The sequence below is a fragment of the Neopelma chrysocephalum genome, unplaced genomic scaffold, assembly GCF_003984885.1.
Source record: "Neopelma chrysocephalum unplaced genomic scaffold, ASM398488v2 Primary Assembly neopelma1_80b, whole genome shotgun sequence".
In the NCBI taxonomy this organism is placed as follows: Eukaryota; Metazoa; Chordata; class Aves; order Passeriformes; family Pipridae; genus Neopelma; species Neopelma chrysocephalum.
The window spans coordinates 6746064-6764437 of record NW_020897742.1 but is presented as its reverse complement, the minus strand read 5'-3'; the positions used below and the strand labels follow the sequence as shown (position 1 = coordinate 6764437).

The 18374-nt window shown below is 37.0% G+C and overlaps 1 protein-coding gene across 2 annotated transcripts; it reads left to right on the top strand.

Annotated features, from left to right (window-relative positions):
* Nucleotides 1–14: 14 nt before the first annotated feature.
* On the top strand, nt 15–17840 carry CPSF3 (cleavage and polyadenylation specific factor 3). Of its 2 annotated transcripts, XM_027690323.1 has the most exons (18): nt 15–141; nt 677–740; nt 1764–1861; nt 2834–2962; nt 3901–4078; nt 5138–5227; nt 6247–6397; nt 8680–8855; nt 9228–9386; nt 10155–10301; nt 11275–11427; nt 11803–11911; nt 12680–12778; nt 13778–13872; nt 14415–14502; nt 15962–16031; nt 16613–16709; nt 17630–17840. In XM_027690323.1, the coding sequence occupies exons 1-18, from the start codon at nt 71–73 to the stop codon at nt 17729–17731; spliced, it is 2076 nt and encodes a 691-aa protein (XP_027546124.1). In that variant the 5' UTR covers nt 15–70; the 3' UTR covers nt 17732–17840. The 2 variants fall into 2 exon arrangements, with proteins under 2 accessions (XP_027546124.1, XP_027546125.1); XM_027690324.1 differs by lacking the exons at nt 15–141; nt 677–740; nt 1764–1861 and having other exon boundaries at nt 2911–2962; nt 4029–4078.
* Nucleotides 17841–18374: the final 534 nt, after the last annotated feature.

Genomic DNA, 18374 nt, shown 5'->3' with positions numbered 1-18374 from the left:
CGGGTCGCGCGGGGCGGGCGCAGGCGCGGGCGGGGAAGCGGGAAGCGGAAGGCGGGCGGGGATCGGCACCATGTCGGCCAAGCGCAAAGCCGAGGCGCTGATCCCGGCCGAGGAGAGCGACCAGCTGCTCATCCGGCCCCTGTGAGCGCCGGGACCCGCGCCTGGGAGCGGGGGGGCCGGGGGGGCCGGGGGGTCTGTGGATGCAGTAGTGTTGGAAGTTGCTTTTCTTTCCCCGGTAAAATGTCACTGCAGTCTGAGGGGGGTTCTGTTGTCTTCTGAACAGCTAAGATGCTACTTCAGGCTTATTCAGCCCGAGGTGGTTTGTTATTCAAGTAAGCCTTCCATGCGTTGTACGTGTCAGTAGTTTGAGACCCAAGTGCTCAGACGTGCGGTAAAAACCCTGAAGAGACCAAAATAATTTCATCAAACATTCTTTTTATTTGTGCTGCGTTGCATAGGGTCTCATACCCATAAATATAACTATAGGGTCTCATATCCAGAATATGACTATAAGATAAATGTAACTTCAGTTACTTTAAATATCTGAGCTTTAAAGGACTGTCCAGTTATTATTTCTAAACAGAAAAATAATCCCAGTGAAGGCATCCAGTGTGCAAGTTACGTGTATCTGCTGTGGGCTGTTTTAATCCTTATTGACTTTGATATCCTTTTGCAGAGGTGCTGGCCAAGAAGTAGGAAGGTCATGCATTATTCTGGAGTTTAAAGGAAGAAAAATAATGGTAATTATTGCATGAATGTATTTGTATGACCTCTCATTATGGTACTTCAGATCACAAAAAGATGTTACAGGTTTAATTCTCCACACTGAAATCAGATCACAGAGGCTGTTCTGTAAAATAAATCCATATCCCCAAACAGAACGTATGTGTCTGAAGTGCAGATTCTAAAATTTTCACATTCCAGGGATTAGTGGGACATAATGTTTACCAACAGTTATACGTAAACACTCACATATAAACACATAGGTGTTTCTCTTCGCCATTTCCAGTGATGTTCTCAGCTGGTGGCTGAAATAAATTCTGTTTGGTCAGGTGGTGTTGAAGTGTGGATGAAGGCTTGCATGGGCACAAAATTGTGGACAAAGTTTCCCAGTGGAGAGAATTCATTTAGACAGAAGCCCAGCGTGATGATATGGACCTGCTGAGCCAGTCCAGAGGAGGCCATGAAGATGGTCAGAGGGCTGGAGCACCTCTCCTTTGGGGGGAACGCTGGGAGTTGGGACTGTTCTCCTGGAGAAGGGAGGGCTCTGGGAAGACCTTAGAGCAGCCCTGCAGTCCCCAGAGGAGCCTACAAAAAGCTGGGGAGAGACTTATTACAAGGGTGTGTAGTGACAGGATAAGGAGAGGTGGTTTTAATGTAAAAGAGGAGAGATTTAGAGTCAATGTTGGGAAGAAGTTGTTCATTGTGAGGGTAATGAGGCGTGGGAACAGGTTGTCCAGAAAAGCTGTGGATGCGCCATCCCTGGAAGTGTTCAAGGCCAGGTTGGATGGAGCAACCTGGTCTGGTGGAAGGTGTCCCTGTCCATGGCAGGGGGGTTGGAACAAGATGATCTTTGAGGTCCCTCACAAGCCAAACCATTCTGTATGAAATTCAATGCTAAAAGCAGTGTTTAATTAAAAAACCACTTTTTTTTTTCCATGACGCTACAAGTTACCAGTCCCTAATAAATATATCTTAGACCAAAAAGGAAGAGGGCTTTTTATATGTTCTGTTAGAAGCTATAACTTTCTTTCATTTTTCAGCTTGATTGTGGAATCCATCCTGGGCTGGAAGGAATGGATGCTCTTCCTTACATTGATTTGATAGATCCTGCTGAGATCGATCTGCTCCTCATTAGTCAGTAAGTTGCACCTAAAAAACCAAATAACTGAGGTCGTGGTCTGAGCTGTGTTCGCTTCTAGGTTATTAAGAGAGGCTGAAAGTAGGTGTTATATAGATAGTATTGCAAAATGTTAGTTTCCAGCTTATTTTAAAAAAAGTCTGAAGGATCTTCACTTAGGATTAAGGATTGAACGTTAAGGATGTTCATTCTCTTTTGACATTACAACTTTCCTCTGAGTTTGCTCAGATTTTTGACTTTCTAATAACCTAGCCTGCTTTAACATCATTGTGACGGTTTCTAGAGTGAGTTTTCTACACAAAGGCTGCTGAAAAACATTAGGTGTGGTTTTGCTCTATCGACTTTGAATGAAGAAGTTTCTTGGAGACTTAAACCAGCCTTGAATGTGGTTTAAGTGTTGCCTAGTGGCTGAGAGACGAGGAGAGCCATTTGTAAATGATTTAACCAGTCGTAAACAGGTCTCTATAAAATCCTGAGTTTTTGTGGTATGTGCTTGTTCTATCTGTATTTCAAAAGTACTTTCTTAAGATATGTCAAATTAGAATTGTGAGCAAATAATTTAATTTTAGTAGATCATGTTTTTATCTATAGTGTGCTAGAGCATGCAACATGGAAAATTAGGATAATATTTGTCAGCTATCTTATATCTTTGATGTTGATTGTGTTGCTGGTTCCTCTTATTTTTGTCCCTCTAAATTTATATGTCAATTACAAGAAAAAGTTAATTCTGATATTATACAGGTAAAACTTTGGCAGTTAATGGAGAATTTCCTGTATTATTCTTCCCTTTTCTTGATTGTGTTTCCAGTCATTATTGTGCAGAATATAGACCAGTACAGTTAGCAGCAAGGTTGAAAATTCTGTTTCTGGATTTTCACGACACCATGTTAATTCAGTGAAGTAGTTAATTATATATGATATATATTAGTGCTGTGTGATATGTATTAATTGGATGTGTGTGTCTATTTTAAGTTTCCATTTAGATCACTGTGGGGCTTTACCATGGTTTTTACAGAAAACAAGTTTTAAAGGAAGGACGTTTATGACTCATGCCACAAAAGCTATTTACAGATGGCTTCTTTCAGACTATGTTAAAGTCAGGTAAGCTAAACTGTGGGTTGCCTCTTCAGTTCCTGGATTATTTCACCTATATATCCAATAGGAAATTTAAGATGAAGCCACCAAAGGTGGCTGGATGAATGTAGATGTTGTCACAAGTAGCAACATTATATATAACCAGGTTAGAAGTAATGAATCATATTATTGCCTCATGTGTCTCTCAAGTAATTTCCTATCAATTAAAAAAAATATTCCCTTCTTTCCTCTTATTCTTTTCATTTGCCTTATTTGGACCTTTAATGGTATCCCTTTTTTCCCCCATCTCTCTTAAGACACACTTTTGTTCTCATGCTTTTTAATATATGTTTTTTCTTAAGCTTCACAGAAGTAGTTAATTTTAAGCCTCTAAAGATACAAGTAACTCTTCAGGAGAAGGGCAGATTAAATATGAAAAAATGTTACTTACATGTTGGGGATTTTTCTCTTCCTTTTTTTTTTTTACCTCTTTTTCCCTTGTGTTACATGCCTTGACACATCATTTGTATGTGACTGCAATGGTCCTGAGCATATCTCAACTCAGCAGATTCGAGCCCAAGCAAGAAACCCGATAAACAGATAAACAGTCCTTTTTTAACTTGTTTGTTCTGGGCTGATGGGAAAAGTGTGGGTCAGTGTGGTCTTTCAGGACTATTACAAGCTAAATGGCAGATCTCTGGTCAGGACTGAGCATCTCTTGGTACTTTTAGAGAAATGCAGAGCAGATTCTGAACTGAGAAGGCTATCCTAGTGTGGCCTTTCAAAAGAAAGCAGCTTTAACTCTCCTTAGGTGAGCTACATCAGAGTACCTGGACTTGATTTCTAACATAGGAGATGTGGTGTTATTGGAATGGACAGTCTTACTGTCAGTGGGGAAAAATGCAGGAAGTGTTTTTTCCAGCTGTTAGGATGAGCTGATATTCAGCCCCTTCACTTCTGTCCAGTAACATATCAGCAGATGACATGCTGTACACAGAAACAGACCTCGAAGAGAGCATGGACAAGATTGAGACCATCAACTTCCATGAAGTGAAGGAGGTGGCAGGAATCAAATTCTGGTGTTACCATGCAGGCCACGTCCTGGGAGCAGCCATGTTTATGATTGAAATAGCTGGTGTGAAGGTATTTTCTTTTCATTACAAAAGTTGATATTAAGCCTCAATTCTAATGTAGTTGTTAATTATTTATTATTGTCTACTAAGTCCCACTACTGTGGCTGGAGCTGTCAAATAGACTTGGACTCAAGTCAGGGTGGGAGGCCTTGGTTTTCTCTTTGATTACAACTAGCAAATGACACACATTGAATCAGGTGAGATGTTTGGATTGTATGGGAGTCTGAGATATGACTCAGACTTGGAACCAGTGAACATGTAGTTTTCCTTGCTGGTCTGCTCAAAGGTAGTTGTTAGCTGAGTCAGTCTTTACTAAAACTGCATTTTAGTAAAATCTATGAACAGATGTTTGTTTCTGTAATTCTGATTTGCCTTGTCTGCCTGTCTCAAGTGCCTAAATGGCATTTGTCAAAGTATGCGAGTTTTATTTTTCTCATAGCACTCTTATGCTAAAGTACCTAAAGAAATAGGATTATTACTAATTTTAGGCACAGAAAGTTCTAAAACCATCAGTTTGGGCACAGAGAGTTGCATTCCACCCTACAGTTAAAGAATCCATTAAAAATAACAGTAAAAATTTCTTCTTGGTGTAACGGGGTACGTGATCGTTCCATCTGGAAAAAATCTAGATTTTTTTTTAGTATCAGAAAATCTTAGAAGAATTTTTAATAAATAATTTTATTAAATTATTCATTATATTTGCATTCCATATGTAAGTGTACTTTTCTTTTTACTTCTGCTTAGGACCTGTATTGTATCTTATGTCAATTTTTACTTCTTAAGAGTCAGTGCATATATGCAAAAGGGTGGAAATTGCACCTTTATATCCCAAATGTTGGAATTATGGTTCTACTTGAAATACCTTTACTACTGGGGTTTAAATATTTGTATTGTAGTACTATTGATCTAATTTTGTAAGCACATCAGAAAAGTCTAAATAAAAGACAGCTGACCTTTTTTATCATAAATTCCTTAAAACCATCTTTGCTTTAAAAAATTGTCCTATAGAACAGCTCCTGTCCTGGTAGAACCTGTAATCAGAGTACCTGCTTCTCTTTGTCTCCAACAGCTTTTATATACAGGTGATTTCTCAAGGCAGGAAGACAGACATCTGATGGCAGCTGAGATTCCCAATATTAAACCTGATATTCTTATAATTGTAAGTTTTACAAAATTATTTCTTTATATTAGTAATTAAATATGTATAGAGATATGACCTAATTAAAGCTAAAATGGAATGACAAAGACAGTGGAGATTTAATGGCAGTATGTGACTTGTGTTAAATATCCAAACACTTGGGTGTTCGAACACTCTGACATTGCTTTTCACTGTATTAAAAAGCCTAATTTTCATTTTCTAATTCTTCTGATGAAGTTCCTGAAGCCTCTAGACAAACCTTTTCTAAATGGGAGATTTATTAGGTTTTGTCTTGCATTGTGCAAAGCCCACTTTAACCAGGTATCTTTCTTTAGTAGATCCTAACCTCCTTCCAACTATGTTAAGAATTGGTCCTGGGTGGAGATGCCCCCTATACTTTTGTTTTGTTTTGTTTTCTGTGTGAAATGATTTTATTTTGAATCCACATTTGGAAAATCAGCGGCTCAGGGGAAACTTTAAAAGTAACAGTTTTAACTGGAACAAACATTGGGATCTTTCAGAGTAAGACTTAAAATTCTTTCATTTATTGTGTCCCTTCTAGCTGCTCTCTGTAACTGATAATTTCATTTTAAGTCATATCAAAATTGTGTATTTTGTGTAATGCCTGTGTTTTAAGCTAGTGGTTAAACATGTACCACTGGTGAGCCATATCAATCATTGGTGATTGCCCCTCCATCCAAGCAGTGACAACATTTCCACTTAGGAAAACAAGTATGTTAAATTTGAAACCTCTCAAGCATCAAAATTAATAGCTCTAACTTCTTTATGCCAACAGGATCTGCCTGTCTAAATTGCTTGGAGGGGTTTGGGAGAGGGGAAATTTCGGTTATTTACCTTGGTGGGAGTGGTTATGGGAATTTGGGAGTGTTTTTGACTTTGCCCTTCACCTCACCCCTCTCCCTCCCCTCCCCAGCATGTTAACACCAGTATTTTTTTCTCCATTTTCTTGATGGATTCAGGGAAGATCAAAAATTACTTTTTGTGTCAGTACTTTGAACATTCTGTTTTTCTGTATGTAGGAGTCCACATATGGCACTCACATCCATGAGAAAAGGGAGGAGCGAGAGGCGCGATTCTGTAACACCGTTCACGACATTGTGAACAGAGGAGGCAGAGGTCTCATTCCTGTGTTTGCCCTGGGTCGAGCTCAAGAACTACTTTTAATTTTAGGTATGTGCCTTCTCAGCTCCTCTTCATGAAAAGCATATGAAGTTAAATGAGAATGTTTTCCTGTGCAGTCTTTCAGATATAGAATTCCTTCAACAACTCTTCAGCCATTTTCCAGCGTGTTAATTACCTGAGAATATATAATGCGTGTTTGTTCAAATGCAAAAAATCCAGTAAACTAACCAGCAGTTCTGCTTTGTGAGGTAGGATGGAGACCTAGAAATGAAAGGGTGATGGTGTGGTACTATGTGCTTGACTTTTGAATCTCATTGAACCAGGATTTCAGCAATCAGGGACTATTATTACAGATTGAAAAGTAATCAGTCACAATGACAGCTGTTCCGTTTAAACTGTACTGTCAAAAAAAGGAGTGTGTTTTCTTCCAAAGTTACACTATCTTTGCCCTTTAATTCACAAACCTATATGAAAAAGTCTTTATAGGAAAAGCTGGAAAGACCATAAGGGACACTTCTAACACTTCTGGAGTCCTGATGATGATAGGAAAGCAAATTAGGCTTTTGAGCAAAAATGGATGAGAATCATACATGAACGTAACAAGCTATTTCACTTAAAATATACAGATAGTTGTTACAAGGTACTTCAGATAAAACAGTTTTAAAATAAGTTATTTCCAGACTTCTTTGCTTCCTTTTAGCACATTTATTCATACTATGCCACATTATTTTTTCACTACTCTTTTTGCTCATGCAAATGCTGGCAAGATAAAGCATAACTACCTCAAACTTAAAATACTTACATTTACGGGCGTTGAATCTAAAGATTATACTTGAAAGTCTTCTCACTTTCCATTTCAGTTTAGCTTAATATTAGAAAGTAGTTTGTTTTCAAAATGTGTTACTGGTTTTTAGAATGTTAACAAGAAATTTGGATCTAGGCATGGGGTAGTATTTGGAGCTGTAGGATTATTTAGTACTTCTCATTGATTGAGAGGTTTTTTTATTTTATTTTACAGAGAACATAAAACCTGAACATTTTCAATCTTAGCCATTACATTTTCAGTGTAGCCATTATGTTGTAATTTGTTGGCCTCTCTTTGCTGTGTGCAGATATCAAAATGAGTTTCTAAAGATTAAGCTTGAAAATGCATCTAGTAAAGCTAGATATGCAATTGGATGCTTAATTAGCTAGAAAATGCAATTGCATCTCACATGCCTACACAGTTGAGCCTGCAGGCTTCTGTGTTTGTTTTTCTTCTTTCGGTAAGCGTATGACAAAAATAAAATGCTGTGTTATGGTATAGAAAATTGTGACGCTGTGGCAGTCTTTTAATGTCACTCAGAAGTCCTGCAGTTGGTTATCTTTTACTGGCTGTTTCCACCTTACACCTGAGCTTATTAAGATATTCATGGCAGTGAGCCTCTCTGACAGGTTTTGAAAAGCTTTGCCTGCAAATCAAAAATGTTATGTAAAAGCCATATAATTGTAAACATACGAATACAGCCATCAGAGTGTACCTCTATTTTTGTGTGATTTGGTCTCAATTATGCAATGTAAATATCTTTTGGACTTGCAGAACTGTATCTAAATGGAAAAATACATAAGTTATGTTTGTATAGCTGCATTCAGATCTCTTCTTTGTGTTTAGGAAAGGTCACGTCTACTGCCATCAATGAAAAAACAGGTTGTGGTTAGTGGAGGCTCTTTTCTTGTTTTAGTTCCAGTTAGGCTTCTAAAATATAAATTTGGGGATATACAGGAAGACAGGCTTTGATAATTGGGTGATTCCTTCTTACCTTGAACTCCATGGATTTGTTTTACAGGACACTGATATTGTGAATTCTCACCAACATGTCTGTGTGCAGATGTCCCTGGCTCTTAGATGTGTAATTACATTTGACAGGGACATTTTAGCTTTATTTCAGTGGTGTGGTAAAACTTCCATTGTCATAAATGTAGATTTATTGCTGTGTAATATCATGTATACTTTATACCTTGTAGCTGAAATTGGTGGTTGGTTGGCATTTGACCTGCCAAAAATATCTGAAGTTCATTTTTGTCGTGTGTGTTTGCCTGTTTGTTTGAACTAGTTGTATACAGTTTTAGCTGGTGACTGCTTTTTCTTCTTTAGAAGAGCAGGTGGAAAAAAAAAGTCTGTGATTTTCTGTAATAAAAATGAAAAAAAAAACCCACTGCTAAATCTGTTTTACAAGAATTATTAAAATAGAAGCACAGATTTTGGAGATAATACTGTGGATGAGATTGTGTGGGGTTTTTTGTTTGGGTTGGGTTTTTTTGTTCTTTTTCATTGTTTTTGGGTTTTTTAGATGAATACTGGCAGAATCATCCTGAACTCCATGACATCCCTATCTACTATGCCTCCTCTTTGGCAAAGAAGTGTATGGCTGTTTATCAGACGTACGTCAATGCCATGAATGACAAAATCCGCAAGCAAATTAACATCAACAATCCATTTGTTTTCAAGCATATCAGTAATCTGAAGGTAAGCCTGAGATAAGGTTGTCTTACAGAAGAAGAAGTGTGACAGAAGAGTTCATATTTGCTGCATAGTTTGCATGTTTAATATCCTAATAGATTGATTAGGTACAGGTTGATATCTGAGTTATCTGCTATCCCAGGGTTTGGAGAGCTGGTTGAGAGGAGCTTATGCCCCAACATTTCTTTCACTATAGGTCCCTGTGCTTGCAGTTTACTCCTTATGGACAGCAGCAAGAGGAACTTTCCTGCAAAAGGGACTTTTTATGAGGATGGGGTATAATGTTTGAGCACAGGGCCCTTCTTGTATGTTATGTGCAGCTGGGCCATCCTTCGTTTGAGTTGTGGTAACGGATGTTCTCACTGTGTGTCCACTCAGAGTATGGATCACTTCGATGATATTGGCCCAAGTGTTGTGATGGCTTCCCCAGGTATGATGCAAAGTGGCTTATCCAGGGAGTTGTTTGAGAGCTGGTGCACAGACAAGAGAAATGGAGTCATTATTGCAGGGTACTGCGTTGAAGGAACGCTCGCCAAGGTGAGTTGCTAATGCACCACTTCTTAATAAGAGGCAGTTTTCATGTTATGTTTAAAAAGAACTGGTCAATAGCAAATGTCTTTACTTGGATTTTTTGAGAAGATTGTTGTCAGGTACGCATAATTACGTAGTCAAAATTGATTGCTTTTGGCTAGTATTAATGAAAAGTACAGAAAATCTGCATATGGTCATTTCCAGTTATGTCATACAGAATAATCTTTTCTAGGAGCAGTTATCTTGTCATCAGAAAGAACAATTTCTCCATCTTTAGACCACTCCACCATTTGACTTTCTGAGAGGGAAGCCCTAATCCTAATTCTAGGAGTCAGTATTAAATCACTAAATCAATATTAAAACACTATTTGTGTGTCAGAGATCAGGCTCGTGTTGTGCCACTATCTTGTTGTACGGAATGAAATCCTTCCTTCCAAATTCCAGCAGCTAAGGGGAACCACAGCATCTAGTTTTGCCTTTAGAGATAGAAGTCACACACTTGTTACCATTTAGATGTAAAATTAGAGAGAGATGTATCTGGAAGAAGGATGAACTCTCAGATCTGCTGAGGATGCACAGGATGAAATGGTGTGTATTGTGTATTGTGCATGCTTTTCTCATTTGTGAAATTTGAGATTTTTTTTTTTTTCACTTTCTCACATTTAACATGGCTGCCAGTATTATTTCATTGATTTTTGAAATGTTAAGCATTAGTTATATGGCGACTACAGGAGGTTTTCATTTTTTTATTTAAAGTACTTTATTTTCCCCTAGCACATCATGTCTGAACCTGAAGAGATCACAACTATGTCAGGACAAAAACTCCCACTGAAGATGTCTGTGGATTACATTTCTTTCTCTGCTCACACAGATTATCAACAAACTAGTGAATTTATCCGGGCCCTGAAGCCTCCACACGTGGTTAAGTATACATGCTGCCCATTTCTCCAGGGTGGGATTCACCAAACCAATTCACAGCCTTGAGTCAAGGCAGGGATTGGTGTGTAGCAGTAGCCAGCATTTCTGTGCTTTGGATAATAAAAGGTGGAGATTTTAACCATTTTTCCTCCTGTTACCTTACCAAAGTAAAAATGAACTTGCTCTTGAGTGTCTGCTTGTGAGATACCTGGGGATGACTTTCCAGACAGTCTATAGTCCATAATCTGTTTCAGCAGTGTTTTATGCAAGTAGGATACAGTATAGGACAACATTAAGTTGGGACCACTGGTATTGGAATAGTTCAGTGGAATTTGCCCCCAAATAAACAAGAAAACATTGATTGAAGGTATGTAGCAGAAAGTGAAAGACAAAGGCAGCACTTGCAGGGAGCAAATCATGGGAAACTGGAGGTGTTAAGGACCAGAATGTGAAAATGGGGACTGGGATCTGATCTGCAACTGGAGGAGAAACAGTGTGCAAGCACAGATAAGAAAGAAAACAAATCATAACAGAAGAAAGGAGGATTTAACTTGGCAAAGAAAAGTGTGACTTGTGAACTATGCAGCATCCTCTCTAAATTGCATGTTTATTAATATTATCTACATTCAGACACAAAAATGTAAAGCTAACTAACTTTTATTGGTGAACTTAATACTTCCCTTTGATAATATAACAATGTATGAAAACTTAAATGGGATCTCTGTAATGCACTCTGCTTGTTTGCTTGTATTCTTCAACTAATACTCAAGGTCGTGAAATCTTAGCCTTTGAATAATGCAGAGAATTCAAAGACACATAGAACTATAATTGAGCCAATGTTTCGTACACTGTGACCTCATGAAATTGCATTTTTATAAAGATGAGACAGAATATGGCAGTTTTCTTGGATAATTTTTTTACTAAACATGCCTGGTTGAACAAATAACTTCTGCTAAAAGGAAAACTTTTTCTATAGATTTTAGTTCATGGTGAGCAGAATGAAATGGCCAGATTGAAAGCAGCATTGATACGGGAATATGAGGATAATGATGAAGTTCATATAGAAGTTCATAATCCTAGGAATACTGAAGCTGTGACATTAAACTTCAGAGGAGAAAAACTTGCCAAGGTATGAAATCTGTACAACAGTATTTTCTTCTGGGATAAAAACTACATGTATTTTCTAAGCCTCTATTTTTAATTGATTTCAAATTATGTGTGTTTTCCAGGGACTCAAAGTATGTGAATGTTTTGTGTTTAGTTGTATTTGGGGTTTGGTTTGGGGGTTTTTGTTTTGGTTGGGGTTTTTTTTTTGTTCTTCACTTCAGACTTTTCTTTTGTTACACTGCGGAATGTTTGTAGGTTACTCTGACCTTCTCTTATTTTCAGAGTTAATTTTATACTCTGATTTTTCTGAGAAGACCATATTTCATCTCCATAGTTACATTTAAGCTGTGAATACTTCAGACTGCCTTGTTGCACTGTATGTGTTTTTTCTTTCCAGGTAATGGGATCTTTAGCAGATAAGAAACCAGAGCAAGGACAGAGAATTTCTGGAATCCTAGTTAAAAGAAATTTTAACTATCACATCCTTTCTCCATGTGACCTCTCCAGTAAGTAAAGACAGTCATGTGATCAGTAGATAATTGAAACTTACTGTGTCCTTCTTTTGTCATTAAAAGTCTTAAAATTCTGAGGGTTTTTTTTCTGTAATTTTGTATTTGATAAGCCATTAGTGAACATTTTGATTTTATTTTGTTTTAGTTTTGCCTAAAGTTCTGAACTGTTGTAGTGAGTAGAAAGGCATTCAACTCATTTTTCACTCAAGGTTAAAATCTTTTCTATTCTTTCTGTAATAGAAAAGAAGCAAAATTCCATTTCCCTTCTGGTTACTTAAAACTTCTTCCTCTGGAAGAATATGCATAAAACATGCCAGTGAGAACCAAAGAGCACCTCAATCAATAGTCCTGCCAGTTTCTAAAATGTCATTAGTTTTTAGTGTAAAAAGCTACAGAACAGTGAAAATATTTGTGTAGTCCTCCTGTGCTGTTTATTACTCAAGAAATTGACCTATTCTCAGAATAGAAGAAGAATTAAATGTAAGGTCAGAAGAGCTCGGGGAGAAGCAGTTCTGCTCTCCTAGTTCATTGTTTGCCTCTAATGGGTAGGATAATATAACAAGCTCTTGCTGTTTTCCTAACCACAAATGTATTATTTATCTTAAAGTAAATGCTCCACCTTCCTCTTTACAAATTATCCTTTTCAACCTTCTTGTCTTAAATATATCAATGCCATTATTTATCTATAGTGGCAATTTATTTTTTTTTAGGCAATAAATTCAAAGGGATGATTTTAATACGTACTTTTAAAATTTCTTGCAGATTATACAGACTTGGCCATGAGCACTGTAACACAGACACAAGCCATTCCATACACGGGCCCTTTTAATCTGCTTTATTACCAGCTACAAAAACTTACTGGTATGTATTTGGAAAGACATGCTCATGATTTATAGTGGGCAACTTTTGAAACAACTTCCAGTCTTCAGAGGTCTTCTGAGCAGAAGTTTCTTTGCCAGTAACTCTTTCATATTTTACAACTTTCATTAGATCATACAGCTTCTGCCAGATCCAGTTCATAAGTATGACACATCTTTTTGGGGATTCTACTGTATTCATATTGCAAAACGATGAGCATATGGCAGGATAGAACATAGGCCCATTTTTGTCTCCTGTCAGCCCCCAAAGTGAGTGCTCTGATGGAAACTTTATTAATTGATTCTTTTCTCTCTAGCCCCAAATAGAATGGGTAATGCCATCCAATTAATAAAAACAAAAGCCATTTAAACCTGCCACTAGGATGATCCCTCATGCCCCTGGCCAGTTTTCTTAAAAGTTAGGGGCAGCTCATGTCCTAGTCCATTAAAGGCACAGGCACTTTGCAGGTTCCCTTCCCAGATTTAAAGCTTAGAATTCTACTTTTTTTCTCTAGTGTCAGAACCTAGTTCATGTCACTGGTGAAGAGAAAACCCATATTCAGTTGGTGTTCAGGTCTCATAACCCAAGTACTACCTGGCACACAAATGCTTTTGGTTTAAGCTCTATGCTTATGTGAGCAATGGATTATCCTTCGAGGGGGTGGTAAGAAGAGCTGGTTAATTCTGCAAATGGAGCACTAAATGTCTCGTTTGTTTTCTTTTTCATTGGTGTACTCACATCAATGTACTAAGCTAGTCAAATGTGAGAATTCAGGACAAGTAAAATGGCCAATATTAGCTACTCAAAACCCCCAAACAATCCAGAACAAAGAAAATAATATTGTCAGGTAAGGAAAGAGAGTATGTACTTCCATTATGTGAGCTGCTCTGAGCAGTTGTGGTGATAACAAACAACCCCTCTTATTCTTAAAATTACCTATTTCATGTTAGTTTTGCTTTCAGTACAGTTTTATTACTGCTAACATTTGTTGTCACTTCTTAGGTGATGTAGAAGAAATAGAAATCCAACAAAAACCAGCCCTGAAGGTTTTCAAAAGTATTACTGTGATCCAGGAACCAGGCATGGTAGTCCTTGAGGTGGGCATTAGTGAAGGAGAAAGAAGTATTTTGTTCTTCAGTTTCTGCAAAATAATACCACATAGATGCCATGCAGAGTGAAATGTTTTAAGTAGTTTTCTGTTTGATGACAAGTAGAGTGACAGCTAGAACGAAGTCCCCTTGAGCTGTGGTCCTGTGTGGGTGTGTGTCGTCTGGTTTAGCCGCTGCCAGTTTTTTTTTTTGCCACAACTCATGAGTATAATGGCAGAGTCAGTGCCCTTTTTTTATTTGGCAAATAATAATTGGAAATAACGTTAAATGGTGTTCCTTCCTCTCCAAAATAGTTATGGTAATTAATAATTGTTTTGTAAATGTGCTCAGAAACATTCAACAGTTTGAATTTTTCATGGGAAGTTACTGGAATAAACCAAGTTAAAAGTAATTAATAATTTGGTGTAAAATGTATGGCAGTCATTTGAAGCTGGAATTCAGAGAAAGGCAAATAGGAGAATACAATGAATGTTACATTGTCTTTATGCTGCATTATTCATTCAGTCCAAATTATTTTTTCCCTCTTCCAGTGGGTGGCAAATCCTGCTAATGATATGTATGCGGACACCGTGACAACAGTGATATTGGAAGTTCAGTCAAATCCCAAAATACAGAAAGGTACTAAGTTTAGTGTATGCCTGTTTCACTGAGGCATTTCTTCTTATATTTTTTTGCATCAAGCTTAGAGGGATCTAATGCCTTGCAATAGACTGCAATCCCCTTATTGTACTTATCTCCTTATGAAATGTATTAGGGAGTAAGATTTGCTACTTAAAAACAGAATTACAACTTGGTCTTTATTATGGCATGTTCATTTGTCGAAATTTTCTCTTATAGAGCAACTAGTAGCTGACTGTGAAAAACATGACCTTATTTAAAATAAGTTAATTCTTAATCACTTTAGACTTTTGTGTATAAGCAATCTATGATATGTAAATATTTCCATTTCTTGTTTGAAAATAGTGATTGTCATTCATGAGTGGTATTCCTATGACTACTTTACATCAGAGTAAGGTAAACAATGCTGAAAAAAGTGAGACTAAATTCACAATTACACTTACACAGACCCTTTAATCAGTAATAATATTGGATAGTCCTTATTTAGGGTAAAAGCATTCCAAAGAGTTCTCGAGCTCGTGTATTTTAGAGTGCGTTCACAGAATCACAAGAGATTGAATCAAAATATCTTAAGTTATTGTTGCTCAGCTGACCACGTGCCTGCTTTTACCTCATTTCCAGTATAAAGTTATTTCTTGCATAGTACATTCAGTTATTGCATCTTATCTAAGGAATAGTAAATGTTTAAGATGTACTTGCTTGGTCTTTTGCAATTATAAAGTTCTTCAAAGAATTTCTAAGAAATTTGAACTACCATTGTGTTCAGTTCCCTGAATTCTTCAGCTGATTTAGAAGTACTGAAAACTAGTTTTTCAGAAGAACTTAAATCTAAAGTTTTTTGTATCCAGGTGAAAAAGGTACTAATTTTCACAATTAGCTCTTCCTAAAGATTTCTGACTCCTTTAACAATCAAATACGTAAATAATTATGTTCAAAAGCAAATTACTTGTTTTGAACTACCTCTTAATTTTTATTTCAACCTCTCTGTGCTGAAACATCTTCCAGGAATGTCTGTGCTTATTATGACTGCTCACATTCGCTGTCCAGTTTTATTTTATGTATTCTCTGCATGCTCCTCGCCTGTGGTGTTTTCCTGTAATGAGAGAAAATGCAGTGTTTATAAACAAATGGTGAAAGTGGATTACTTCCTCTTTAAAGTAAGGGAAATGCGAGAAGCAGAGAGTGTTTACAACAAAAAGCAGAATTAAAAAGTGAGAATGTGACTTGCAAAGTTTTCTATTTTAAAATGTGATAAGTACAGGGAACATAATTAAAATATGTGCATTTCTTTGATTCATCTTTTTTTAATATGTTTTCTTTATAAATGTTTAAGCATACATATTTTACATAGCCTTTGGATTGTTTTTCATGAAAGTCAGTTAGGAACTAGAATGCATCAGTTAGTCATTTTTCCCTCCCAGCAAATGTCTATGAAAGTAAAATTATTTTTTCTTTTCAGCTGCAGTAAACAAAATTTCCAAAAAAATAGATATGGATGTGTATAGGAAGAGAATGGAGATCATGCTTCAGTAAGTTGATATATACTTTTCTAAAGGGCAATCATAACTGTTAATCACATAAATAAAATAATTTTGGTATGATAGAGTTTAAAGATAGTTATTTTAAAATATTTATGCAAATTTATTTCAGCTTAATGTATGTGAAGGCCAGGAATTAAGTGAAAAAAGAAGTACAGTAAAAACACGGCACCATTAAAATTTTGAATACAGGGCCCAGTTATTTCCTCCAGAAGCAGATTTTTAAGTTGTCTCCCAAAATTATGCTACAAATGGTTAAGAAAAATAACTTTTAAACTCTTGTAAAACTTACTCTGATGTGTATTCTATTACTTATGTAGAAATCCTGCCTCTTTTGAAGTCAAAGGAATCTTTCCCTTCTTTATGACAAGATTGTTTTGGTAAAATACTTACTGTTACATGACACCCACTGTCATAATTTAGATTGGTATTTGTTAATTACATCTGAGTGCATTAAATAATAGTTGCTGAAAGGAACTCAGCTGATAAAATGCCTTTGGAACCCCAGGGTTAATGGAAAAACCTAAGTTTGCTGTTTGGCCACATCTTACACTTGTGGATCTTTGTTTTAGGGATATGTTTGGAGAGGATTGTGTGAGTTCCAAAGATGGCTCTGTCCTGTGCATCACAGTTGATGGAAAGACTGCAAACATTTCACTGGAGACTCGGGTATGTAGAGCAAAGCACTTGCTTTTGTGTGCACTGTGTTTGGCAGAGATGAGTCTCCTGCCTAGCACACAGTGCTGCCCAGAATAACACATACCCATTTGCTAAGGAAATGTTTTTGTATTTGGTATCAAAACAGAGTGTTCTTAATTAAAAAATGCTAGCAATGTTTATGCAGCAAATGCAGTACATTTGGAAGAAAACCCAGTATTTTTCAGCAGCTCTCTAATTGTATGAATAAATGAATAAAGAAAGATTGTAGAGGAGAAGCTGAGTTAACTCACAATTTTTTAGAAAATGCTTTTAAAGCATAGGCTCTGGTCTGAATAATTGAACAATCACAGAGCAGGAATGATGTCAATAATTTTTTTTTCTCATTTTGAATGTTGATTAACTTGCATGTTTGGAGTGAGCCTCTTTCTCTAGGAAGATTTGTTTTAGTAATAAATTAAGGCGTTCGGAGTTTTACTTTGTTGTAAATGTCATCATGGGTGTGCCAACATCAGTGTGGAGACTCCTGAGTACAGGTGCCTGTACCTCTGCGAGCAATGTGTGTGTTTTGCAGTATCAACCTCATACAGTGTGAGTGAACTCACAGATAAAATGCAATCTCCATGGACTGAATCTTGTGTGATTTTATTTAATTTTGAATTACTGTAATCTGCAGAACTTAATGCATTTTACATAGTGGTTTTGAAACAAATTATTAATCAGACATAAGACTCAAGATTAAGCTTCTTGTTCCTCAGCAATTTGCCTTCTCTGGACTGCTCTACATGCTGGCAGACCATTGAAAAACACACAGTGCCGCTTTTGATAATTTTCATGACTACTTTTTCCTTTCTCCTTATGAGCGCTCATCAAGTGCTGCAAAGGAGCATGAAGTGCCCATTGTTCTAACATTGTTCTTTTTTTGTTCCTAGACAGTTGACTGTGAGCCAGGAAGTGAAGACGATGAATCCCTTCGTGAAATGGTGGAACTGGCTGCACAGAGGCTTTATGATGCCCTCAGCCCAGTATGCTGACCTCTGTAGATACCTAGGATGCCTAAAAGAAAATTCTTTTAAATGTTCAATTTAATTGGACTATTTTTTAAGAGTAAATAAAAAAATTTTTTCTTCATTTAGTCAAACGCATCAGCTCTGTGAATATGAAACTGCTGAGTTATTTCAAATAATGGATCAGCAACTCATACCAACTGTATTTGTGCATATAGATCTAATTAAATCAGGCAAAGTGTGCTTATGTTCTTTTTTCTTATGTCCACATACAAGAAACTAGAAAAAAATCTTAATACAGGATTACAAAAATCAAATGGAGTTTTATATTTTTGAATATTAACAACCAGTTGGAAGATAAATTGGATGTATTGGGTTTCCATATGCTCAGAATCAAGCTTGTATATAATTTTGTTCCTGTCAAGGAAGCAATTGCCTGCATGCTTGTATCTGCTTGAAGTCAAAGGGGTCTGGAACACATTTAAAATGGAATCCATATTTGCCTACTGGGGTTAACTGGAGATCTAAAACTCTGTGTGCTGGCATTGCCCTTAAGTGGTCAAGAGGAACGGAACCAGCCTCAAGTGAAGTGGGTGCTTGTGACCTGTGACAGCCTCTCATGCCCTGAGTGCTCCTATCCCTCTGTCTGTGACAGTCAGAAACGGTCTTC

Excerpts from the sequence above, each read along its gene's own strand:
- CPSF3 (XM_027690323.1), top strand. The coding sequence starts at position 71 with ATGTCGGCCAAGCGCAAAGCCGAGGCGCTGATCCCGGCCGAGGAGAGC. Across the intron at positions 5,228-6,246 it reads AACCTGATATTCTTATAATT|GAGTCCACATATGGCACTCA; the intron begins GTAAGTTTTACA and ends TTCTGTATGTAG. Across the intron at positions 13,873-14,414 it reads CAGGCATGGTAGTCCTTGAG|TGGGTGGCAAATCCTGCTAA; the intron begins GTGGGCATTAGT and ends TCCCTCTTCCAG.